Source organism: Symsagittifera roscoffensis, chromosome 3 (assembly GCF_963678635.1).
Source record: "Symsagittifera roscoffensis chromosome 3, txSymRosc1.1, whole genome shotgun sequence".
NCBI lineage: Eukaryota > Metazoa > Xenacoelomorpha > Acoela > Convolutidae > Symsagittifera > Symsagittifera roscoffensis.
The window spans coordinates 70,027,032-70,053,567 of NC_087064.1; the positions used below are offsets into that span (position 1 = coordinate 70,027,032).

At 37.1% G+C, this 26,536-nt stretch overlaps 1 protein-coding gene across 1 annotated transcript; it reads left to right on the top strand.

Moving 5' to 3' along the window:
• Positions 1 to 944: 944 nt before the first annotated feature.
• On the top strand, positions 945 to 26,536 carry LOC134842416 (uncharacterized oxidoreductase YrbE-like). Its single transcript, XM_063858742.1, has 7 exons — positions 945 to 1,568; positions 6,049 to 6,235; positions 10,125 to 10,243; positions 10,729 to 10,851; positions 11,246 to 11,434; positions 14,329 to 14,458; positions 26,380 to 26,536. Exons 1-7 carry the CDS (start codon positions 1,416 to 1,418, stop codon positions 26,514 to 26,516), a joined length of 1,038 nt encoding a protein of 345 aa, XP_063714812.1. The 5' UTR covers positions 945 to 1,415; the 3' UTR covers positions 26,517 to 26,536.

The window sequence follows — 26,536 nt, forward strand, 5'->3', positions numbered from 1 at the left end:
ACGTAACGTAATTTCTACTGCTTAATAACTTAGAGGAGCTCGATTTACATTTCAACTTTATTGCAAAATCATTTTTTGTGAATAATGAGTTTGCTCGTTGAGAATTTTGATGTTGCATGTTTTTGATGTCTTCTTCGAAAACTTATGAAAAACTTATTTTTATGTCATCTTTTTGTCCTTTATGTGATGGATTAATATTATTTTCGTTAGGTGAAAAATTGCATTTGAAAAATTTCCATGTTGTGAGGTCTATTTTTTTCTGCTCGGTTTGATAAAAGGACCTGAAGTAATATTTTTGTAGAAAAATGACCAGAAAGATTTTCACAAAATTGAAAAATATATATGATATATTGCTCATCTTAGTCCGATGATTATTTGTAGTTCCAACATAATTGTGAGAATTTTAATATAAAACTAATTGATGGGGCAATAAAACTGTAGTGAATGTTTTTTTGTTCTTTTTTTCCTGCATAAAAAATTTTACTCAATTTGACATGTCAAGTGATTGCAAAAAATTTTCGCTTTTTAAGCAGCAAAGATTTTCTTATAAAAATAAATGCTACCATTGACTATAAAGTTAATCCATAAAATCAGCCAAATTGAGTACGTGTGTGTCTGTTATTGTAAAATAATATTTATTGACAAATAATTTTTCAGAGAAAATTGGTTTAAAAAAATATTTCTGATATGTTTTGTCCATTTTATCCATTGTATGTTATCTTAGCTTTTTTTTGTTCTCTTACTTCAAAGCTGCAATTGTATCTTATTTGAAATTGGAATTCAATGTGTTCTAATGGCAAAATATTGCAAACTATGACTCTGACGTCTGAAATTTTACCATGCCACCCAATTTAGCCACGTATTTTTTACCTGTCATAAACTTATCTGAAAGTAAGTAGCTTGTCCTTTGTTCGGTTAGAAGCAGAACAAATTGACCCATCAGATTAGAATTAACCTACAATTTTGCAAGCTGCAAAAACAAAACTCTTGTTCGTTGGCGGTTTCTCCAACAAACTCATAAATTTAATCATTCAAAACGCAGAAACATAAATCAAGTTTTTACTAACCAATTTTACTTGATTATTTTTAACCTATTTCATGTCCTGGCATAGCTTTTTTGCGTACTCTTTAAACTTGTTCAAAAATTCTCACAGTCAAAACGCATCAAAAACACTGTGAAAAATACACTGAGTTTTTCATAAGTTTTGCTCTGATAAAACCATTAGATCAATTCATTTTTAGAAGAGCCCATTTCTAAACCAAATTGGTCGAATGATCTTTCAAACAATTATGTCTGCCTGATCCGAAGAAACATTTTTTTAGTTATCCGTTCAATTTTTCATATTTGCTACGAGCCTTTGCTCACACACGCACAAATTATCTATCTTCTCTTCTGTTTTGTCAGTTTAGTAATCATGGTTACTTACAAAGTGACAGTTATTGGGGCTGGGAGAGCCGGAAACATCCACCTGCAGAGTCTGTTGCAATTAAGTAGCATGTTCGAAGTCGTCAACGTGGTAGATGACAACCCTTCACAAGCTATTCAGCTCCTCCTTTCATCACTAAAGGTACGCATAAAAATATAAAAATATATCATAAAAGCATAAAAACCTTAAATCATACCAATTAGAACGCTTCAAATTTTCTTAGTTTTATTGTTTTAACTGTTTTAATGCTTCCTTTTGTACAACTGATATTGGGGGATTTTTGTGACAATGTGGTTAATCTGGGTCAATTAATGCGCAATATATTTAGTTCTATTAAAACGCATGCGGCTATTAAACCCGATTCATAAATTGCAAGGATCTACTTATGTCATGCGTAATTTTTGATACATATCTAGACACTAATAACGTCATTTTGACTTTAACGTAACTTTTGGGAACATTTTTTGAAAAAAAAAATTAAAAGTAATTATTAAATGTTTTTGAAAAAATATGGTTTTTGAGTTTTTAGAAAAAAATTAAACTTCGAACCAGATATTCCAGATAAAACCAGAAATTTGTTGTGATACAATCAGTCTTGACAAGTTTTCCTTCCAATCAAGAATTGTTGTGCATTGTTTTTTGGACGTTGTCATAGTATGATCCGTTTTTTAATTGGTCGATCACTCCACGCAGCAAGAGTTTTCTGGAAAAGACACAACACGCAGAGAGATAAGATGGCAGCAAAATTTTTGTAGAGAGCTGTAAACTTTTCATCGGAGTTGTTTGGGAAAAAATATTCAGTCAACAATCTTGTTAACAGCCTGCGATCAACTTTTATCGGTGCTGTCTGCTCTTATTCGATCATTTTATGTCGTTCTAAAACCTAACTTTTTTGAAAAAAAAAACTGCTCGTATCAGGGCGATGCCCGGATTTTTTTTGACACCCCTTAGCGTCTTTGGAGTAGTGATCATTATCAAGGAAAAAATTGGAAAAACTTTGGAATTGGAAATGTTAAAAATTTGGAGCAATTTCCGACCAAAAAGGATCATAGGTAGAAAAATTAATATTTTTTAGGTGTTTTAGGTGATGTACAACATCCAGTCGAAAATATTTAGTTAGAAGCTCGATGTTTGTCTGGAAAAAAACTACCCTGACAATAATAGTTCCGCATGTGCTTCAAATGTCAGACCAAAATTTTCGCCATGATTTGTCTTTTTCTTCCGACTTTCGTAACGAAAGTAGCGGAATATTTGTGCTCGGGTGGGTTTTTTCAGACAAATTTCGACTTTTTAACTAGCCATTTTTGACGGAATTTTTTTATAACATTCGAAAGGTATTGTTGCCCTGAGCTCAAATTTAAAAAGGTATTTTACCTGTGATCATTTTTCGTAAAGTTATGGTAGTTTAAAGATTGCCATTTTGGCCAATTTGGGACAATTAACGCGCGATATATTTTGGGCTATTAATGCGTAAGCGGAGAGTTAATCCGTCCTAGAAATCGTTCCAAATTGGTTTAACGAAGTTTATTTGCCATAATTGATTTGTTACAAGTAGCGAAATCTATCCTTTTGTACTTTATATGGCGTGTGGGGGATGATTTTGATAAACAATTTCAAATTTTTTAAAAAAAGTTTTCATTTTGTTTTATTACTTTTAATTTTTTAATGTTATTGCTGCTCCATAAACCTTAATAGGCAGTCGGAACATTCAGGGCTTCGCCCTGATACGAGCAGTCTTGTTGTTTTTGTTTTCTCTTACTTTGGGCTGGAGGCATCAATATATTTTGATTGAGTGATAAAATTTGTCAAACGTGATGCTGAAGACGATGAGATTAGCAAGCACAAACTCTAAAGCGCACGAAAATTTTGAATAGTCTGAGTTAATTAGCTGCCTGCAACCACATGGTTGAGTGTAATTAGAGAGCTGTGAAAAACTGGATAGTCGGGATAGTTACAATTAGTAAAGTCAGACAATCCTCTGGCTGGTTTGTTATAGAGAGTTAGGAAAAAAGATAGCCAGAATTGATATTAGAAAGTGCAATCAAGATTTCAAATTCTCAAGCTAACTTTTTACAAAACTGGTTGCTGTTTCTTGTTAATTCTATTTGTCCCAAAAAATCGAGGTTAAAGCAGAAGTATTGGCAATGGTATTTTGTCGAATGAAGATGAATCCGAATGATTTTTGAATTCAGAGTGTCACTAAATTCGGTTAGTAAAAATTGTGTCACAAACAAGAAATTATCCAAAATGAAATGGACTTGACTGATAGTTTTGTTCGAAGTCACTATTATTGCCAAAAGTTTGGCATTGTCTATGTTATAGTTTTAGCATTTCTGGTACATTTCTGGTAACATTTTTTTTTCATTTCTGGTGCAAAAAAAAAGGTTTATAATACAATATCAGGGGCGGATTTAGGGGGGCGGGGGCGGACGCCCCCCCCCCCCCCCTCCTTCGGCATTCGACACCCTGCCGACCAACAGGGCATTCGACACCCTGCCGACACCCTGCCGACCTTTTGAAATATTTTGAGATATCCATGTTTGGCTGACTGACCCTAAAATTTTTCTAAGGGCGCCTTTGTCGCCAATCTATACTAAATTTGAGGGGGGAGCTCGCGCCAAAAAAAGAACTGCAAAAAATGCATTTTTTTTTACCTTTTTTCAAAAATTTGCCTGCGGCGTAGAAAATTTGGTGAAATTAGGGTCCTTAAAGTGGTTTGGGGGAGCTCAGAAAATCAATTTGGTCGACTTAACAAATAAAGGTCGACAAGATTTTCAAAAATTTTCGGAAAATCCCCCCCCCCCCGTCGAGAAATTCCTAGATCTGCGCCTGGTTGGGGCAGTTTTTTCGTTTTGTATGCCCGGTGTTTTTTTTTCGGTGTTTTCTATAAAACTTCTACTCTGTGTTTTCTTTAAAACGTCTACTCTGTGTTTTCTATAAAACTTCTACTCTGTGTTTTCTTTAAAACGTCTACTCTGTGTTTTCTATAAAACTTCTACTCTGTGTTTTCTTTAAAACGTCTACTCTGTGTTTTCTATAAAACTTCTACTCTGTGTTTTCTTTAAAACTTCTACTCGGTGTTTTCTATTAAACTACTACTCGGTGTTTTCTTTGAAACTTCTACTCGGTGTTTTCTATAAAACTTCTACTCTGTGTTTTCTTTAAAACTTCTACTCGGTGTTTTCTATTAAACTTCTACTCGGTGTTTTCTATAAAACTTCTACTCTGTGTTTTCTTTAAAACTTCTACTCGGTGTTTTCTATAAAACTTCTACTCGGTGTTTTCTTTAAAACTTCTACTCGGTGTTTTCTTTAAAACTTCTACTCGGTGTTTTCTATTAAACTTCTACTCGGTGTTTTCTTTAAAACTTCTACTCGGTGTTTTCTATAAAACTTCTACTCTGTGTTTTCTTTAAAACTTCTACTCGGTGTTTTCTATAAAACTTCTACTCGGTGTTTTCTTTAAAACTTCTACTCTGTGTTTTCTTTAAAACTTCTACTCGGTGTTTTCTATAAAACTTCTACTCGGTGTTTTCTTTAAAACTTCTACTCGGTGTTTTCTTTAAAACTTCTACTCGGTGTTTTCTATTAAACTTCTACTCTGTGTTTTCTTTAAAACTTCTACTCGGTGTTTTCTATAAAACTTCTACTCGGTGTTTTCTATAAAACTTCTACTCGGTGTTTTCTATTAAACTTCTACTCGGTGTTTTCTTTAAAACTTCTACTCGGTGTTTTCTATAAAATTTCTACTCTGTGTTTTCTTTAAAACTTCTACTCGGTGTTTTCTATAAAACTTCTACTCGGTGTTTTCTTTAAAACTTCTACTCGGTGTTTTCTTTAAAACTTCTACTTGGTGTTTTCTTTAAAACTTCTACTCGGTGTTTTCTTTAAAACTTCTACTCGGTGTTTTCTATAAAACTTCTACTCTGTGTTTTCTTTAAAACTTCTACTCGGTGTTTTCTTTAAAACTTCTACTCGGTGTTTTCTATAAAACTTCTACTCTGTGTTTTCTTTAAAACTTCTACTCGGTGTTTTCTATAAAACTTCTACTCGGTGTTTTCTTTAAAACTTCTACTCGGTGTTTTCTTTAAAACTTCTACTCGGTGTTTTCTTTAAAACTTCTACTCGGTGTTTTCTTTAAAACTTCTACTCGGTGTTTTCTATTAAACTTCTACTCGGTGTTTTCTTTAAAACTTCTACTCGGTGTTTTTTTAAAACTTCTACTCTGTGTTTTCTTTAAAACTTCTACTCGGTGTTTTCTATTAAACTTCTACTCGGTGTTTTCTTTAAAACTTCTACTCGGTGTTTTCTTTAAAACTTCTACTCGGTGTTTTCTATAAAACTTCTACTCGGTGTTTTCTTTAAAACTTCTACTCTGTCTCGGTGCTGGCAAAAATGCAACACCTATCGGCCTGACTGCGGTATCGTTTTTCTCTCTTCACCAGGACATTTTTTGCTCATGAATGAATTTTTTCTCAGAACAGTTTGAATGCATTTGATATTTTGATGAAATTTCACTATCTGAAAAAAAGCTCTAACTAAACTGTCCAAAACTTGTCGCAGCCCAAAATTCTCTTCACGCTTGCTTACTCTCATTTTAACTGCATTTCAATATTCACCAGGGCATCCGGCTCCGACCAGTGAAGGAGACTGATGCTGCGATTGATGAGGCGGATGTGGTGTGTATCTGTGTTCCCACTCCCCTGCATGAACAAGTCATCCTCCGGGCACTGAAAAGAGACAAGCACGTGTTCTGTGAAAAGCCCTTAGTTCACACTTTAGAGGCTGTGGCAACTGTCTACGACACAGGTAAGGAAACAACGGCTGTTTCTGTCATAGAATCCCCATGCCTCAGCAAATTATAACCATTCCCCATCCCTACTTAGGATTGAGTGGATCCATCGTTGGCATCAAGTAGTCCCCACTAAAAATGAAAATTAATAAACAAGCTATTATTCAGAATTAATTAGTTTTGAAATTTCAATCGGAAGCGATTTCAAGGGATGGATGGGTTTCTGTGACTTGTTCTTCCAGAAAACCCCTCACCGCACAAAGGGTTCCCCCTTAGGTACTTTACAACGAGAACCTCAAAAAAGATCTGTATGCGCATCTCTATCAATGATTCCGATCTCCAGAACTGTTTACAGTGCTGATTTAAACTAACCGGACAAAACGCTTTAAACTTGAAATTTAAAACGCTTTTTCTCAAGTTGGGTAAAATTTAGGTGAAAACTTATGAAGACAAGAGTTACTTAAAATTTTTGCAGAATTAATATGGTGTAATTTTTTGTGCAAAATTCGGGCCCAAAGTTTTACACCAAAAATGGGTCATTTTGGTTTTTCTTAGTTAATCAAAAATTACGCCAAAAATACCCAGTCGATCACAGACATAATTATATCAAAAAGAGCGCCTGACGTTGCCCAACAAACTTTGAGAAGGGTATATTCACCAAAACATTGTATAAGTTAATTAGTTTTTGTTTGATAGACAAAAAAGGTCGTTTTTACCATATAAAATACCAACTTTTTATTTGAAAACAATATTTTATATAGTAAAAACGACCTTTTTTGTCTATCAAACAAAAATTAATTAACTTATACAATGTTTTGATGAACATGCCCTTCTTAAAGTTTGTTGGGCTACGTCAGGCGCTCTCTTTGATATAATTATGTCTGTGATCGACTAGGTATTTTTGGCGTAATTTTTGATTAACTAAGAAAAACCAAAATGACCCATTTTTGGAGTAAAATTTTGGGCCCGAACTTTCTAAAACAAACGGCACCATATTAATTTTGCAAAATTACTTGTCTTCATAAGTTTTCACCTAAACTGAACCCAATTTGAGAGAAACGCGTTTTTAGTTTCAAGTTTAACTCGTTTTGTCCGGTTAATTTAAATCAGCACTGTAGTAACTGTGTAGTTGATAAACAACAGCTAAAAATTGCATCGAGAAAATTTGTGACACAAATCTCGACACGCAGTGTCGAAATGCAAAAAAAAGACTGCTCGTATCATGGCGAAGCCCTGAATGTTCCGACACGCCATGTAAAGTAGAAATTGATAGATTTCGCTATTAGCAACAAATCAACTGTGGCAATTAAGCTTCCAACCACTTTGGAATGATTTCTAAGGCGGAATAAATCCTTGGTTGCGCGTTAATAGCGCTAAATAGATCGCGCGTTAATTGTCCCAAATTGGCCAAAATGGCAATCTATAAACTCCGATAACTTTACGGAAAATGATCACAGGTAAACTTTCTTTTCCAATTTAAGCTCAAGACAACAATACCTTTTGAATGATACTTAGAAATTCCGTCAAAAATGGCTAGTTAAAAAGCACACATTTTTCTGAAGAAAAAATCCCACCCGAGCTTAATTGTTCCGTTACTTTCATTACGAAAGTCGGAACAAAAATCCAATTAAGCAGGTAAGCAAATTTTGAGTTGCAAAACAAGCTGCTGCCTATTTTGTATAAAACACATGTAAAAAACACAAGCAACACCCGCTCATTTCAAATTCAAAAATTTTTCACGCCAACACGTAGTTTTTTCTCACTCTAGTTGTTTAATTGATCAAATAAAGCACAAAAAGATATAAGGTATTTGTTTTTTTTAAAAACGCTCGAAAACATATTGAGCACATTTGTTGAAAACAAAAATGCTTCTTCATTCTATGAAAACGGTTTATACCAACAGAAATATATTGCATCGAGTGTCGAGATTGCGCAATTGTTTATTACTGAGAAGCAATATAAACTTTTGTTTATCTGGTAGTATGAAACACAAAGAAGAAAAAAAGAACAAAACAAAAAAATGAAAAAGTCATCACGCTAACAATTGTTTTTTCTTTTTAATTGTTCCGACTTTCGATACGGAAGTAACGGAATATTTCTGCTCGCGGTGGGTTTTTTTCTTCAGACAAGTATTATTGACTTGAGCTTAAATTTGAGAAGATATTTCTCCTGTGATCATTTTTTAAAAAAATTATGGGGGTTGAACGATTGGCATTTTGGCCAATTTGGGACAACTAACGTGCGATATATTTGGCGCTTTTAACGCGTAAGCGGAGATTTAATCCGTCTTAGAAATCGTTCCAAATTGGTTGAAAGAAGCTTCTTTGCCATAATTGATTTGTTACAAGGAGTTTTTCACCAGTTTTTCAGCCAACATGTTTAAAACGCTAACAAAAAACACCCAGAAACAAAATTTCTGCTTTTAACCAGACGCTTTTGCCTGCGGAATAGATTTTATGCAGAAAATATCGACAAGATTGCTCGTATCAGTTTGAAGCCCTGAATCTTCCGACTGCCTTCTGAGGTTTACGGAGCAGTAAAAACATTTAAAAAATTAATTGTAATAAAGAAAAATGAAATTTTTTTTTTAATTTGAAAATTTTTTAAAATCATCCCCCCACACGCCATATAAAGTACAAAACAATAGATTTTGCTTATTGTTACAACTCATTGCCGGCAAATAAGTTTCCTTTCAACCAATTTGGAACTACTTCTAAGACGGATTAAATCTCCGCTTGCGCGGTAATAGTGCGAAACATATCGCACGTGTTAATTGTCCCAAACTGGCCAAAATATCAGTCTTTAAACCCCCATAACTTTGCGAAAAACAATCACAGATAAAATATCTTTTCAAATTTAAGCTCAGGACAACAATACTTTTTGAATGATAAAAAAAATTCCGTCAAAAATGGCTAGTTAAAAAGTCGAAATTTGTCTGAAGAAAAAAAAACCCACCCCGAGCACAAATATTCCGTTACTTTCGTATCGAAAGTCGGAACAATAAAGTGTTTTACAAAAATTCGTCTTTCGGATTCACTTTGAAGCGATCAACATAATTTCATAAACTTAGAGCCTAATAAAATCGTGTACAAAAAAAATCTTGAACGTTCAAGCTGCTCTTTAGCACGTTTTTGAGTAGTATTTGATTAAAATCAATTGATATACACCTCAGAATGCAAATTATTTCTTATTGCATATGCTACCATCCTTCTCGCTTAAATTTGGGTGCAAACCCACTGTCTTTTGTATCTTAAAACGAAAACTTTGAACAATTAGTTAGCACCAGTTCAATTTGGAATGCCTTCCAAGCCGGATTCCTATATGGCATACTTTAAAGGAAAACATATGAGCACACAAATTTGCATTTTCATTATCTAAAGTTGGGGGTATTGGTAATTTTGAAAACCCCATTTTTTTGCAAAAAAAAATTATACCAGCAATTTTTTTTTCCATTTTGAATTAAGGGCTTTAATATCTAAATATTTCTAGAAAAGAAACTTCACCGGTCCAAAGTGTTTAGAAACTGCTAGCAACTAAACGATTTTATCATGATGGCCGAAGGCGCTTTCCATTCCCTTGAAACTGCTGTCTGATACAAGGCAAATTATTGTTTGGGATCATAAAAGCTTCACAAAAAAGATGAAAACATGCATAGCTTTCTTGTAAACTGATACATTTTTCTTGTAGAGCTGATACATTTTGCAAAAAAAACGAGAGTAGTTAATTAGTTTGGCCAAAATTTTTTAACTTTCGAGCGTTTTTGGTTCAATCTATCGTTTCTCAAAAATTTACAAAAAAGTTCTCAGCAGAAATGGCCAGAAAGCTAAGTCTGTATATGTCATCATAATCACAATATACGAATAAAAACATAAAAATCACCAGTGTTTGAAAAAAAAATTGTTTCAGCCGAGCAACGTGGCTTAAATTTATTGTGCGCTATGCTTCGTCGATTCGATACTCCTGCCGCAAAAGTCAAGCAGCAAATAGAAGCGGGAGAACTGGGTACTCTGTTGAATATAAATCAGGTTATTGCTTCTAATTAAATATAGTAACATGATGTTATAAACAGGGGCAGATCTAGGATTTTCTCGAGGGAGGGGCGGATTTTCAAAAAAATTGCTCGAAAATTTTGTCGACCTTTTTTTTAAGGTCGACCAAGTTGATGTTTCGAGCTCTTCCTAAGCACGATTTAGTCCCTGTTTTGGCCAAACTTTCTGGGCCAAAGGGTCGACAGGGGGTCGTATCCCTGAGGGGGGGGGGGGGGAGTCCGGCCCTGGTTATAAAGTCTTTTATGTTTATTGTTCCAATTTATTGTTCCCAGTTCCGATTATCGTTCCTCGGTTGAATTTTAGAATTTTTTCTTATCAGGAGAAATCATTTTTAAAATTTTTGTTCAGATTAGGTAGCTATCAACTATATAATAAGCTTAAGATGCAAACACAAATAAGAAATTTAGCTATCTCAAATATTTTCGATTGTCATGCAGCTGCAAATCAGCATCCCGTTTCAGGTGAACCGAGACTGCCCCTATCCCCCTATGAGTTTCCTGCAGCGCTCTCCCAACATCTACTACGACTGCGGCACTCATGACGTCGACCTGGCTTTGTGGCTTATGGGCGAAAAACCACACACTGTACGCGCAAAATAGCAAAATAGTTATTTGATCCCCCCCACCCGCGGCGCCTTTTGCACTTGAAGGGGAGAAAAAAACGAGAAAAATTACTCCAAAATTAATGGGAAAAGCCTGGGATTAGTTAAAGAGATCCAGTTTTTCTGAATCAAAATTTTGAAAAGTTGAACTCCAAGTTCTTAAAACTTTTTTTTTAAAGTACAATTATGGATAAGTTTTAAGATCACAGTTATTTTACGAAGCTGATTTTATAACCTAAGCTCAGAAAAAGTTATTGCTTCATAGCTTGACTTTCATCTTTTGGAGGGAAAAGGTCTGTTTTTGCAGGTTTTCATATACACTTATATTGTTCGTATTTCGTTTCCTCAACTATGAAATAAAATTTATTCCATGTAAGGTGTTCTGTATGGGTCATGCATTCGACCCCAGCCTAAAAGGGCTAGATGACCATGACAATGGAACTGTGGTCATGCAATTCCCTTCCGGGGCTGTGTCCTGTATAGAACTGTCCCGCTTCTCCAACTGTGGTTTCGACCAGAGATTCATGGTACACGGGGACAAGAAATCCGCTGGAAGTATATCGCAGGTAGATTAATGATTTGTAATACTAAAAGAGTTGACGATAAAGTTTTGTTAGAATTGTCATCAAAAAAATCCACTTTTAGTTTGAAATGGTTGCAACCCAAAGCGACATCATTTTTTATGTCACGAGTATCTTGAAATAGTTTCGGCATTTCCAGAATATGGCGTATGGCTCTCAACTTGAGCTTGAAGAGAGTGCCGCGACCAACCTGGTTGAAGTTCATACTAGAAAAATGACGATCATGCTATTTCAAATACAGAGTCCATGGAAAAAATGTTTATTACACAATTACCATATAAAGTAATTATGATAATCATTTTTAAAATCGAATTGTAAAAATATTTTAATTTGGTTCAAAACTCTAAAGTTACCACATTGAGGCAGTTTTGATTCATGAAAGCAAATTTAGCATCAAAAGTTTTTGACCAAAAAAACACTCATCATAAAATTTCATTTAACGGAACATCGTTTTTTCACCTTTCTGGTAAAAACGCTTATTATACAATATCACGGGCGGATTTTGGGAAGGGGCGGCGGCGAGGGCAGACGTTGCCCCCCCCCCCCCCCCCCAGGGATTCGACCCCCTGCCGACCCAGAGGCTGCTCTTTTGAACAATTTCGAGATATTCATTTTTGGCTGACGGATTTTAAATATTTTCTAAAGGCGCCGTCGACGCCAATATATACTAATTTTTAAGCGGGGGCTTTATTTGATACAATTTTATACAATTGTATAGAAAAAACTTCGTATGAAAATAGCAAAGAAAGTTTATAATAACCGTTTTTTCGTTAGTCTAGATAAACAGCATGATTTGGCCATAAATTTTTATTGCAAAATTGTATCAAAAAAAATTTAATACCAAGATACTCTACGACAAGCATTGCTGTTGTACAAATTTAATGAATTGCCATGTAAACCCATACTTTGGTTTTCACTCAGAATTAAATTAAAAACTGTGAAAATATATAATAAAAAATTGTAAAATCATTTGAAACCTATAAGAAAACTGCAAAACCGTATGAAACCAAAAACACAAAACGTAACGATTTTATTTGGCAGTTACAGCACAGATAAGTTGCTTTTAATGAATTGCCTTATGAAACCCATGTTTTGATTTTCACACAGAAGTGTATTAAAAAACTGTAACTTATATAAAAAAACTTTTAAATTATACAAAAGATTTATGATTTTTTATGTATGGCTAGAAAGATTTGAAAAATCACATTTCAGTAAAATGGCCCCTAGTTTTTACAGACTAAAGCTTATGTTAGCATATAAAAAACACTCAATTTATTTACACAAAGAAAATTTTTGCTTGCTATTATTGGATTTTTTGTGAGGAAAACTCAGAATATCCTCAGAATATCAACTTTTGCAGGAAAAACTTTTTTAAATTAAATTGATTATATGGGCGCAGAAGCGAGTTTGCTATCAAGAAAAAAAAATTTACATCAATTTTGTACTTTTTCTTTAAAAAACACCTGGAACATAAATGTCAAATAAGTAATTAGATGAGTATTTTTGATTCATATTTTTTTTGATAGCAAAGTTGCTCTTGTGTAACAAAAACTCAAGATAAAATTTGAAAAAAGGTATTTTTGATTGAAAAAAAGTTTATTTTAAATTTTTTAAATTTTTTTCCACGGTTATAGTTTGAGAAGCAATTTTTTCATGGACTGCATATATGAAACAGAATGATAACCATTTTTTATGGACGTTAACCCAGGTAATGCGCTATTTTGAGTGCTTTAGCTCGATTTGTATTCTACGACAGCAAAATTTGGGTAATTGAATAGAAAATGAACAGACAACTATTTCCGAGAATTACATTAGTTGAAAAACAACTTGACGTTTTAGCTTGTTGTTTCAGTTTTTGATGAAAGGGACGGAAAAAATGTGCTCGAGATGACTTTTTCGCCAGACCATTACATGGTTAAAATGAGCACTGGATAGAAGCACAATTTTGTGTCTGCATTTTTCTGGGTTTCAAAATCTAAGTAAATTTTACCTACCAAAACTTCTGTGGTTTCCGCGTCCAAGTACCTGTAACGCAAATTTTGTCGGCTTATTGGTTCTGTTGCGGGTTCCGCAACGAGCGAATGTAGGTATTCAATCTGGAATCCGCAAAAATAAGCAGATCCAGTAAATGTAAGTGGTTTCCGCAAATTTATGCGGATTCCGCTTAAAATTTGCTGATTCCGCTTACAAATTTGCGGTTTCCGCCTACAATTTGCGGATTCCACGACATCCCAGCTTTAATAAATCACACACGCATTTATGCATTCCACAAATTGTTCCGGATTCCTCAAAATTTGTTGCGGATTCCGCAAAGTTGCTTGTTTTTGGAGCGATTTTGAGCAATACAGTGTTTTAGCTATTTGTCCGTGGAATCCAAAACAGCAAAAAAGATCAAAGAAAAGTAGCAATGTTGAGGGTTCCACGACAGATCTGATTTTGGCCTGTTGCGGAATCCGCTTACAAATCACAAAATGCACAGTTTGGCCGCGTAATGACGAATTTCGAATTTTTGAGCCAGAATTTTTGACAACTTTTTGAGCTACACCTTTTGCAAGTCATTGATTTCCTGACCGCAAACGAGGGGAAAAATCACCTGGATAGCTCATATTCTCTTTGGTCATTTTTTGGAAAAACTAACGCGCAGTATATTGTTTCTACAACATGTGAATGGTGAAATAATCCACCATCTCAGAAATCTTTGAAATGAATTTAGGCAAACTATTTAGTCTAGTTAAGACGATCCTGTGGTTTTGAAAGCGAATATCTTGCAATCTTGTTTTTTTACTTCTGATTCGAGAGAGCTCATAGCTTTTGAGACTAATAAATAAATGGACCACTGAAACTTTAGTTGTTTTTCCTTGTAATGACTTTAATTTTAGCCTGTGGATGTTTACGTAGAGATGAGTCATTCAGGGGGGTTGAGAGGCAGTGTTTTGAGGTTCGATTTCGCGGAAAGATTCAAGGAAGCATTTTTGGAGGAGTGGCGACACATGTATAGATGTCTATCAGGTACAGAAACAATCGGTATTTTTTGCGCATCTTTGATTGACAGACGTTAGTCATCATTTCATCTTGAAGTCACCCATAATCTGAAAATTCAAATATTTTTAATCGAGAATAAATAATTTCCGTGACAGTCTTAATATCTAATAGATGAATAAAATAATATATTTTTTTGATAAAATCTAGAAGAATTACAGACAACGTTCAAAAAAATGATTCCTTCAATTGAGAAAAATCCACAATGGAAAATATTCTCAAGCTCAGCATAGCATGTTAACGACCGAAACTTCATTTAGGGGAGTTTCTAGTTGCTCTTTGCTTGGAAGAACCTCATTTCGATGCTTATAATACAAGTTATTTCTTCAGAAAAAAGGGAATTCCCAACAAGTATGGATAAATCCAGAGGCTATCTGTTCAAATTCTGGCCTTTTTTATCTTTTTTATAACTCGAATAAAAACAGGAAACAGAAAAGGGTAATTTCATGCTTAGTTCACGCTGTTTAATTAACAGAAATTCAATTGCAAACCAATTTGGAACCGATTAAAATAATAGCATTTTATGTTCTGTCAGGTTCGGCTCAAATAGGATTCTCAAATCAAACGACTTAGGTGAGAATCGAACCCACGCCGAACTCCCCGGAACGCACTATGTATACGCTGGGCTATATAGCTCGTTTTGACAGGAGACTATGCTCATTTTATACTAAACTTTCAACTTAATGCTATGTAGCATTAACATCCTTCGCCCCAGAAGGAGCGAGAAGCGGAACAAGCTTAACGAGAGGTCGAGTGTAGTTTCCGGAGACGGTCCTAAGGTTTGCGGAACGGGCGGTGTTGTCTTTGCCGTAATTTAGCGACATTATGCGTGCTAGTGGGTAGTGGCCCCTAGAGCTAGTGGATTCAACTAACCACACCATATCTCCCGTTTTCAAAAAATATTCGGGACGAGCATGCCACTTAACTCTTTTATTGAGTGTAGGGACGTACTCACTTAACCATCGCTGCCAAATTGCGTTTGCGTACGACTGCGCACGGGCATAGCATTTAGAGTGAGAATGGTTTTCACTCGACCTTAGAGATGGAATTGTTAGACTGTGCTGACCTAAGATGAAATGATTCGGCGTCAAAGCCTCAAGACTATCTGGGTCGTCAGAAACGGGAGTGAGTGGATGGGCGTTTAGTGATCCTTCAACTAGGCACATGGTTGTGTTCAAAATCTCTTCAGTCAATTTTCTTGACCCTAAGATTGCATAAAACACGCGCTTACAACTGCGCACCATTCGCTCCCATGCTCCACCTGGATGTGGTGCTCTTGGAGGATTATACTTCCACTTAATGCCTTTGTGTACGAGCACAGAAGAAGATGCACAGAATTTTTGATGCACAGAAGAAGCTCTTTTTCGGCTCCTACAAAGTTTGTTCCGTTGTCCGACCAAATTATTGGGGGTGTTCCTTGCCTAGAACTAAAGCGCTCGATAGCCATCACACATGAACTTGTGTCCATGGATGAAACCAACTCAATGTGAATTGCGCGAGTCGTTAAGCAAGTAAATAGAAAACCCCAGCGTTTCTCGGAAGATCAAGGAATGGTTAAATGAAATGGTCCAAAAAATTGACGCCGCAGCTCCCGAACGGTGGCTGGCGGTAACCTAGACGCTCCCCGGGAAGGTCAGACATCATTGGAGTAACGGTTTTCGCTTTTCGTTTTCTACAGCACACGCAATGTGTTTCAATAGTTCTTAGTGCAGATCTTAAGCGTAGTACAACAAATTGCTGATGAACGACGGAACAAAGGTAGTCGACGGACTGATGTTCGTGCTTAATGTGATAAAAACGGAGAAACAATCGGATTAAGCGATGGCGGTTATCCAAAATTATTGGATGGCGAGTTTCGAGTGCGGTTGCAGAGAGACGTTGGATACGGCCGGTATATCTAATTAAACTGTTCGGTACGATAAAAGGCGAATACGATGATATACGGCTCGATGTTTTCACATATTTTCCAGCTGCTAATTGTTTACTGTCAGCTGGGAATGACTCTAACTGCAAAAGTTGCAAAAAATTTTCCTCTGCAATTACAAGTTCTGCTGGATTAATTATGGCCTTATCTGGTGATCTGAAAAGTCTATGCTTAGGTGAGAGTCTCAACATATATGCGACCAGTCGCTTTATCTTGGAGAACGAGCTATACTCTTCCCAAAGGAAGGCAAAGTCAGTCGAAACTGCAGTGCACGGAAAATTGGAAGAGACCTCTAAACCTTCATTCAGATCGTAAACCGGACCATCCAGGCGAATTTTGTCAGTAACTTCCCTACTTGAATTGAAAGGCCAATCAGAAGTTTTCAAAAAGGAAGGGCCGTTCACCCAACTGCTTTGCTTGAGGGAATCAGCAGCAATACCTCTAGTTCCGGTGTCAGCGGGGTTGTCTCCACTCAAAACATGGAACCATTGGTCAATTGATGTTGACTCCAGAATCTCGGCTACTCGATTGGCTACAAACACGGGCTGTTTGCTTGTCAATTTCAACAACTGAAGGACTGTTGTGCTGTCAGTCCACATGAACACTTTGGAAATACTCAGTGTCAGAGCTTTCTCGATATCATTTTTCAGGCGACTAGCAAGAAGCGCAGCCTGAAGTTCCAACTTCGGATTTGAAAGCATATTCATCGGGGCTACTCTTGCTTTACCGAAGACAAACGATCGGCGTTGTTGTGAGCTCTAAGGAATGCTGCAGAACAGAAAACGTCCAATGAGCTATCACCGAACATATGCAGCTCAACCTTATCTACTGGGAAGTCAGAAGAGCAACGAGGTATTTTGAGCTGCCCTAAAACTGGCAAGCCAGAGTGCCATTCAGTGAATCTGCGGCACAACTCATTTGGCAGTGGGTCGTCCCACTGTTGGCCACTCAATCTCCAGATATCTTTCAGTAGCAATGTGCGCGTACGGTATACGGGGCGACAAGATCTATGGGGTCGAACAAGGAGGACACAAAACTAAGAACCGATCGCTGCGTAACAGAGTCTTTGAGTTCGCGGTTAACTCCTCTGCTCACAACCAACTTATCGGTGACGTGGTCCCATTTGAGAACGAGAACATGCAATGCGGTTTCCGGATTAATCGCAGCGGTAATAATTTCCTTACTGTTGTTAGCGCTGGTCTTAGGGGGATTTAGTTTCGAAGACAAATTGGGAACGCTGCTAATAAATTGTGTAAGATTAGACCCACCCAACTTAAGCAATTAAGCAGTTCAACTAAACTGCGACCTAACATTAAAGCAGTTTCTGGGTTTTTCACAGACCCAAGGTAGTCATCCATGTAAAAAATGTTTAGCACGGCGTAAGCGGCATAGGGGTAACGATCTTGGTTGTCGACGGCTGTTCGGCAAAGCGCAAAGGTTCTGAAGCAGATCGGGGCGACGAGAAGGGAGTTAATCAGTGATTTGCCGTGAAACTTAGAAGCACCATTTAAAACGCGCCGAACTTTGCTGGGTTTGTTCGGATTTGAAACTGGGTGGTGCGGTAGGTACCATTCTCGGTCTGAACGGTTTTTTGAGTCGCGAGTGCTAACTGGGACTACGTAACCCTTCTCGACATCACTTCGTATATCTGATGCGTATTGAGTTTTCAGGTTAAAATCTTTCTCTAGACGCTTTTCAAGAGCCTTAAACTGGACCAATGAAGCGTAAAAGTTATCGGGAAGATGAATGTTGTCATCAGCCCAGAGCTTTCCGACACTATAACGGCTGCCATCATGAAGCGTGGTAGAGTCAAGAATGTTTTGAGCACGTTTATCAGCTGAGGAACGGGGATCAGCTTGTTTAAACGTGCCATACGATTCTAGCTCGTACCAATTCTTCAATTGGTCAGCGAGTGCTACGTCTTCAACATTGCACTTGAGATTGGTGACTCGAACACCATTGGTGATGGAAGTGGGCCACTGAGAACCTAGCCAATGGCCATACGGACAGCGACAGGAGTATTTTGATTTCCTCCTTGGAAGTATTCGAGAGGCTTGATTGCATGAAAGACATCCTGCCCTAATATCATCTCAACGTGGCAATAGTTGTAGACAATAAGTTTAATTGCCTGAAGATGTAGAAACCTGTTTTGGAGAATGGTAACTTCAATGGTTTCGGAACCAACGCTCAAACTGTCTTTCACAAACAGCGTAACCCTAAACGAGTGTTCATGGTGGTCGAATTTGGCAAAAACATTCACTTCGACTTGTTGCGTGGGAACGGATTCCATCGAATTGAAGCCGTTTACCAGAATATCTAGCTTTTGACCAGTTAAATTTAAACGCTGTGCTAGGCCCGCCGAGAAACATAAGTGGGTACAACAGGAATCGCACATTACAAGAGCAGTGGTCACGTCTGTGTGTAAATTTATTTCCAATTGAAGTACAGGAAGGAGTCCCTTTAATTTCATGTAAGACGGCAAACCGGGTAGGTGCGATGACAAAATTTGCGGCTTATTCCGGTTCGGCGGGGCGGTACAGTTAGAATTTGAATGGCTTGCGTTATTGCTATTGTTTAACTCTTTGTTTGCAGACCTTACGCTGAAAATTTTCTCAGCACCATGCAACAAGACATTATGGGTGCTTTCACAACCAGGCTTAGTGCTTAGAACATGTGGTCAGTTTGAAAGCAAGCAAAACACAACCTATTTTGCGCGGAGAACTGAGCTTACCTTAAAAGTTTTTCAGTTTTATGACCCTAAAACTTTCTCACCTTAAAACTATTTTGCGCGCAGACCTTACGCTGATCACTTTCTCAGCACCATGCAACAAGACATTATGGGTCCTTTCACAACCAGGCTTGGTGCATTTGCGGGCTTTAGGGCATTTTCGGAACATGTGGTCAGGTTGAAAGCAAGCAAAACATAACCTATTTTGCGTGGAGAACTGAGCTCCTAGAGTTGGGGTCTTTTCCTTATTTACAGAACAACTCCAGAGTGGGTGCTTGCCTTTTAACTGGAGGCACGGAGCATAAATTGTTTTTTCAAATTTTGAAGCTGCGGCAAAAACTTTTGTAGGTGGTTTATGGAAACCAGATTTTGGAGTCTCCTCAGGTCGTGACCTATTCTGACACACACGCATCAGTTCATGTGCCTCAGCCTTGTCGCGGAGTCAATCATTAAAAGCTAAAATGGTTGGTTGTCTCCAACATTTCTTTACAGAGTGGAGAGACCACGACTCTTTCATATTTGGAGGCAACTTTGAAATAATTTGATTCAAAACGGATGTACTCTTAAAGTCGTACTCATATCCTAACGATTTTAAAACAGCGACAAGACTGGATATAGAGGAAGCGAAATTGATAATGCTTTCTGAATTGTGCATTTTGAGAGTGGGAAAAGTCGAAAGTTTTTCAAGATGAGCCGCCACAATCGTCTGTGGTTGTCCAAATTTCCTCTCCAGAGTTTTCAAAGCGTCCTTGTAAAACATTCCAATGTAAGCGAATTAGGCAATTGCATTCTTCGCTTTGCCTGAAACGAGGGTTTTGAGATATGTCAGTTTAATATCATCACTTAAAACTTTTGCATCGATTGCGCTTTTGAACTGACCAAACCATTCAGGCCACTGCAATGGGTTTCCGTCGAAAGAAGACAATTTCCACTCAGGCAAGGGACCTTTCTGGCTCAGTGTCAAGATTTCAGCTAGATCTTGATTAGTGATTGGTTTACTGCCCGAGGATGTAATTGGGTCATATTGTTTGTTCTTACTTGTGTAAGGCGCCTATACTGTTTCGAATAGATAGCGGTGTCTATAGCATTAGGATTACCGACATAAAAAATTGTTCCTTCGCTAGAGAACGGTTGAACATTCGATGGCTGTGTCACATTATTTGAGTTAGGGGCAGAGACGACTGTTGAAAGATTGAGAGGACCAACGTTAGTGGCTAGAAGCTGTTGGTACACAAAACTTGCAGAAGTATTAGGGACAAAGGTTTGTTGAGCAATGGGCATTGAGCTCGTCGGGATATTAGACTGATGGAAACTACTATGCATAAAAGAGTTGTAGCTGTATAATTTGTCCAAAGGTAGCTGTTCCTGTGGCTCATAAGTATTATTTACGCTTGGATTTGGCAAGCTGACACTTTTATTTGATGTATGACGGACGTTAACACTCTGTGAGTTTATACACGTGGTTTCGAAATAATTAGCACTTGGTTGAGAGTTATTAATCATCGTCAGATTTCTACTGAAAGGCGGTTCAATACTTGAAAATGACAAGAACTTGGAAGCTGGTTCCAGATTGACATTTTGGATACTTTCTGGAGGTCAGGTTGAAAGCAAGCAAAACATAAACTATTTTTCGCTGAGAACTGAGCTTACCTTAAGACTTTCTCAGTTTTAATACCTTAAAACTTTCTCACCCTAAAACTGTTTTGCGCGCAGACCTTATGCTGAATACTTTCTTAGCACCATGCAACAAGACGTTATGGGTGCTTTCACGACCAGGCTTGGTGCATTTGCGGGCTTTAGGGCATTTTCGGAAAATGTGGTCAGGTTGAAAGCAAGCAAAACATAACCTATTTTGCGCGGAAACTGAGCTCGTAGAGTTGGGGTCTTTTTCTTAAAAACAGAACAACTCCAGAGTGGGTGCCTGCCTTTTAACTGGAGGCACGGAGCATAAATTGGTTTTTCAATTTTTGAAGCTGCGGCAAAAATTTTTGTAGGTGGTTTATGGAAACCAAATTTTGGAGTCTCCTCAGGTCGTGACTTATTCTGACTCACACGCATAAGTTCATGTCCCTCAGCCTTGTAGCGGAGTCAATCATTAAAAACTAAAATGGTTGGTTGTCTCCAACATTTCTTTACAGAGTGGAGAGACCACGATTTTTTCATATTTGGAGGCAATTTTGAAATAATTTGATTCAAAACGGATGTACTCTTTAAGTCGTACTCAGATCCTAACGATTTTAAAACAGCGACAAGACTGGATATAGAGGAAGCGAAATTGATAATGCTTTCTGAATTGTGCATTTTGAGAGGGGGAAAAGTCAAAAGTTTTTCAAGATGAGCCATTACAATTGTCTGTGGTTTTCCAAATTTCGTCTCCAGAGTTTTCAAAGCGTCCTTGTAAAACATTCGACTGTTAGCGAATTCGGTAATTGCATTATTCGCTTTGCCTGAAACGAGGGTTTTGAGATATGTCAGTTTGACATCATCACTTAAAACTTTTGCATCGATTGCGCTTTTGAACTGACCAAACCAGTCAGGCCACTGCAAGGGATTTACGTCGAAAGAGGACAATTTCCACTCAGGCAAGGGATCTTTCTGGCTCAGTGTCAAGATTTTGGCTAGATCTTGATTAGTGATTGGTCTACTGCCCGAGGACGTAATTGGGTCATATTGTTTGTTCTTACTTGTATAAGGCGCCATCAGCTGCTTCGAATAGATAGCGGTGTCTACAGCATTAGGATTACCGACATAAAAAGTTGTTCCTCCGCTAGAGAACGGTTGAACATTCGATGGCTGTGTCACATTATTTGAGTTAGGGGCAAAGATGACTGTTGAAAGGTTTAGAGGACCAACGTTAGTGGGTAAAAGCGGTTGGTACACAAAACTTGCAGAAGTATTAGGGACAAAGGTTTATTGAGCAATGGGCATTGAGCTCGTCGGGATATTAGACTGATGGAAACTACTCTGTATCAAAGGGTTGTAGCTTTATAAGTTGGTCAAAGGTAGCTGTTCCTGTGGCTCATAAGTATTATTTACACTTGGATTTGGCAAGCTGACACTTGTATTTGATGTATGAGGAACGTTAACAATCTGTGAGTTTATACACGTGGTTTCGAAATAATTAGCACTTGGTTGAGAGTTATTAATCCTTGTCCGATTTCTACTGAAAGGCGGTTCAATACTTGAAAATAATAAGAACTTGGTAGCTGGTTCCAGATTGACACTTTTGACAGGCGCCACGGGCTGAACTATCTCCTGAGCTGAGATTTGAGTGTTCACCCAACTTCTTGTCCTGTCTTCCTCCGTTTGGTTCTCCTGAACGGCCATTGCCAATTTCGATCTGCCACGACGAAGTCCAAAGATTTCAGAGGCGTCTTCCAGATATTCAGCCTCTTCGATAGTTGCTTCGGCTAGCTTTTGACGGCTTTTCTCTACAACCACGTCAAGTTCAAATTGACCCTTCATCGACTGAATCTGGATCTCTTGCTTTTTCAAACGCTTAGCCTATGCCTGGCGTTCAACTTCCTCGCGTCTAATTTTTGCAAGGGCTGCCTCTTTTCGACGCTCACTCGAAGTCATTGATGCAAACTTAGAACGCTGTGAAGGGGGTTTCTTGGAACGGACGGATTCGCTTGGCGTTGGGGTTCTTGCAGTTGATACCTGGTCCTCTTGAGGTTTAATTTGAAAGTAATTTTTAGCTAGACCTAATACATCGTCATTTTTTGCAGTGATAGATCCAAGTTAAAACTCAAGTTGAGTTATTGATTCAGCAGCGTTGTTGCTGTGAATAGACAAATATTTAAGCTCACCGTTTTTCTGTTTAATTTTTTGTAAGCAAATGCTAGATTTTTCGATGTACGTTTCAATTTTAGCTGGTCTATCATCCGCACTTAGATATTCCGTAATTTTGGAATGGTAATCGAAAAGATTCGTTTCCAACTCTTTCCTGGCAGGATAAATTTGTTTAGTTTTTGGCCGAGATCAAGCTCCATTTTGAAATATTTGTTTTTTAATTAAGAGCAAAAAAAATTAGCGTCGATTGACGGAATCAAACTAAAATCAATTCAAGTAGCCGCGTCGTATACCGAACGAGGGGATCCTCGCAAGACCCTTACGATTCCCGTTGGCTACGGAACAGAAGGACATCAAACTACAAAACTGAAAATAAAGATGAATTTAACTAATGAAAAAAAAAGCAAATCAAGATTTATAATGCCTAACAAATGATAAATATTCTTCGACTGTTGTCATTTGTGAAATCTTACGCTTATCTGCTTTTCTTTTCCTTGACTTTGGTCGACGACTTTTAACTTTATTGATAAATTCAAACAGATTGAGGAAATAACGTCGAATAATTCTCAATTTTTTTTTTTCCAAAAACGCCGGAGGATGAATTAATTTAATTTTACGAATTAATTCTTTGTTTTTAGCTTTTCTTTTCGAGATTAAATGTTTGGTCACATCAATTGTTAATATTACTGTTTCAACCAAACGTCCATAAATATTGGGGGTGTTTTGACGGTGCACGTAAATAATAGCTGATATTTTGTCTTTGTATTCTTAAAATTTCAATTAGACTTTCTGGTGTAAGTGGGTTATCGTTGTTTGATCTATGCTTGCTCAATGAACTATTTATAACATCGTGCCAATTTATAAAATTTTTTTCTTTCATTTTTTTTGTGGATTTGCTTAAAAGATTTTGAACAGTCTTTTGCCGGTTTTTTGCATTCAAATTAAAGCTTAAGCCTGGAACTGCTTGAAAAGTGTCGTCGAGGCGTTTTTGTAGAGTTAATGGTAATGTATTTACGGAGTGATGGAGAGAACTCGCAGCAATGATGAACACCATTGAGAGTGATAAGCGATACGGTTGGTTTAATGGCAATCAATTTAAGGAGTCGGTTGTTGTAAAGTCGTCACATAGAAATAAAATAAAATTATGACGATAATAACTTTAAGAACCCTTAGCTGAGGGTTTGTAAGGTTCTACTAAGGCTTCCATTCAGTACTATTCAAGTTAAAGCGTACGGTTTATCGGTTAAACTCAACGACGTTACGGTAGTAGTAACGGTCGCGGCTGTATGCGGCCGAAAACGGGGCGAGCCGAGCAAATTTTTAAAAATTATCCAACCTCTTGAGGAAACCGAGGTAGGGATTCACTCAAAAAACTTGCTCGACACGATTGACGGTTTCAACGATTGAACGCGCAAGACGAAAACGGTGTTTTCCGGCTTTGCTCTAAATTCGGGCAAAAAAAAATTGTCAGTGAAAGTTTTGGGAAAAATTGGTTTAACTTTTTTTTTGTCGAGGATTTTTTTGGAAAATTTTCTGGATTTTTTTTTCAGAATGTTTTTGGGTTCGAGACTCTCCTGGAGTACTAGAGTACTGGGTATGCACGAGTATTAGGGTGTCTAATAGGGTCTTTATCGGTTTGCAATCAATTATAACGTATATGTTTCTATAGCACTGATAATCAAAAAAGTAGCACTTTTTTTGGTAAAAAAACTAGCACAAATTTAGTAAAAAACTAGCACAAAGTCTAAAAGTTAGTTGAAAACACAGGTTTGATCTTACAAATTTTTCTGCAGGGAGTTCACCGAGCTTCAGACCAAATGTCCACAAAGAATCCACTAAATACCACTTTCGGCCTTGTGTGATGTCGGCCTGCTGGGTTGTCGGCTTTGTTTTGACTAGGGCATATTTTGAGATGATACTGCTACAGGAGCTGGTTGTTTCGACAAAAGTAGTTTGCTGTTGTGGCAAAAGTTGTCGATCGTATCGGTTCGGCTAAACTCGGCAAGCGACATCGTTCTTGATTTCGTTAACTGGGTTGTTTTTAACAGTTTCTGACTTTCGGCCAATCGACCTGTTTTTGATTTTTCGGTCGGTTGCAGTAGTTTGAGTTTTTGCGTAATCTGACCATTGGAATGGTTTTCGTTCATTTTTAGGTCGCACAAAAATGTACAGATGTATTTTGCTTTCGGATAACGATCCCCGAGTCGCGGCACCAAATTATTCTGGCCTTTTTTATAACTCGAATAAAAACAGGAAACAGAATCGGGCTTATTCCAGAGAATCAATAAACGGAGAATTTTACTAATTTTTATTGCATGGAATTAGCAACAACATTACACGTATCAAGTTCAAAAGTGGGCTTGTTCATGCGCTGATTTGTGTGATTTATGTGTTTTTTCACAATGAATTCATGCTTAGTTCACGCAGTTTAATTAACAGAAATTCAATTGCAAACCAATTTGGAACCGAATAAACTATTAGCATTTTGTTTTCTGTCGGGTTCGGCTCAAATAGGATGCTCAGTCAGGTTCGACTTAAGTGAGAAGCAAACCCACGCCGAACTCCCGGAACGCGCACTATAACGGTACACGCTGAGCTATATAGCTGGTATTGCCAAGCAACTATACTGGCTTTATACTATACTTTCATACTTTTAACTTTAATGCTATGTAGCAATAACACAATATGTTTGCTAACGACAACTCAAACCTGTCCGGAAAGTCTTTTTGAACAGTGTTAAACAAAAATATAAAATTTATACATTGAAAACTATCTATCTGAAAAAAATGTTTAACTTTTTTAAAATTTTAAAACGACGTAAACCATAAAGTTTAAGTGTCAAAACTGAAGATTTTGGCTGTGGAGGCTCACCATTATACTTAAGTGTTAGATTTCCGGTTGATTGTACGGTGTCACAAAAGCGTTAATTTTTTTTAATGTAACTGTTCCGACTTTCGTAACGAAAGTAACGGAATATTTGTGCTCGCGTGATTTTTTTTATTCAGACAATTTTCGACTTTTTAACGAGCCATTTTGACGAAATTTTTTATATCATACAAAAGTTGTCCTAAGCTTAAATTTGAAACGATATTTTATCTCTGATCTTTTTTCGTAAAGTTATGGGGGTTTAAAGATTGCCATTTTGGCCAATTTGCGACAATTAACGCCCAATATATTTCACTCTATTTACGCGTAAGCGGAGATTTAATCCGTCCTAGAAATAGTAAATCGTTCCAAATTGGTTGAAGAAAGCTTATTTGCCATAATTTATTTGTTACTAGGAGCGAAATCTATCAATTTGTACTTTATATGGCGTGTAGGGGGATGATTTTCGCAAAAAAAAACTTGAATTTAAAAAATGTATATTTGATTTTTTACATTAGATTTTTCATGTAATTTTTTTTTCAAAGCGGTTGATGAAACGTGTCGAAGTGTGTATATGTTTAGGCGATGAGTCAGTGTTGGTAACGAAAGAAGAGGTGATTAGTGTGACTCTTACTGTAGATGCCATCAATCTCTCCATGCACACTGCAAGTCCAGTTTCCATTGATCATGCCACTCAAACATTTTGCAAGAAGACTTAGCTCATCATTTACTTTTTACT

Bases quoted from the DNA above. Each gene is read 5' to 3' on its own strand.
- LOC134842416 (XM_063858742.1), top strand. From the start codon at position 1,416: ATGGTTACTTACAAAGTGACAGTTATTGGGGCTGGGAGAGCCGGAAAC. The intron at 1,569-6,048 runs GTACGCATAAAA...AATATTCACCAG, and splicing joins TCCTCCTTTCATCACTAAAG to GGCATCCGGCTCCGACCAGT. The intron at 6,236-10,124 runs GTAAGGAAACAA...AAATTGTTTCAG, and splicing joins GGCAACTGTCTACGACACAG to CCGAGCAACGTGGCTTAAAT.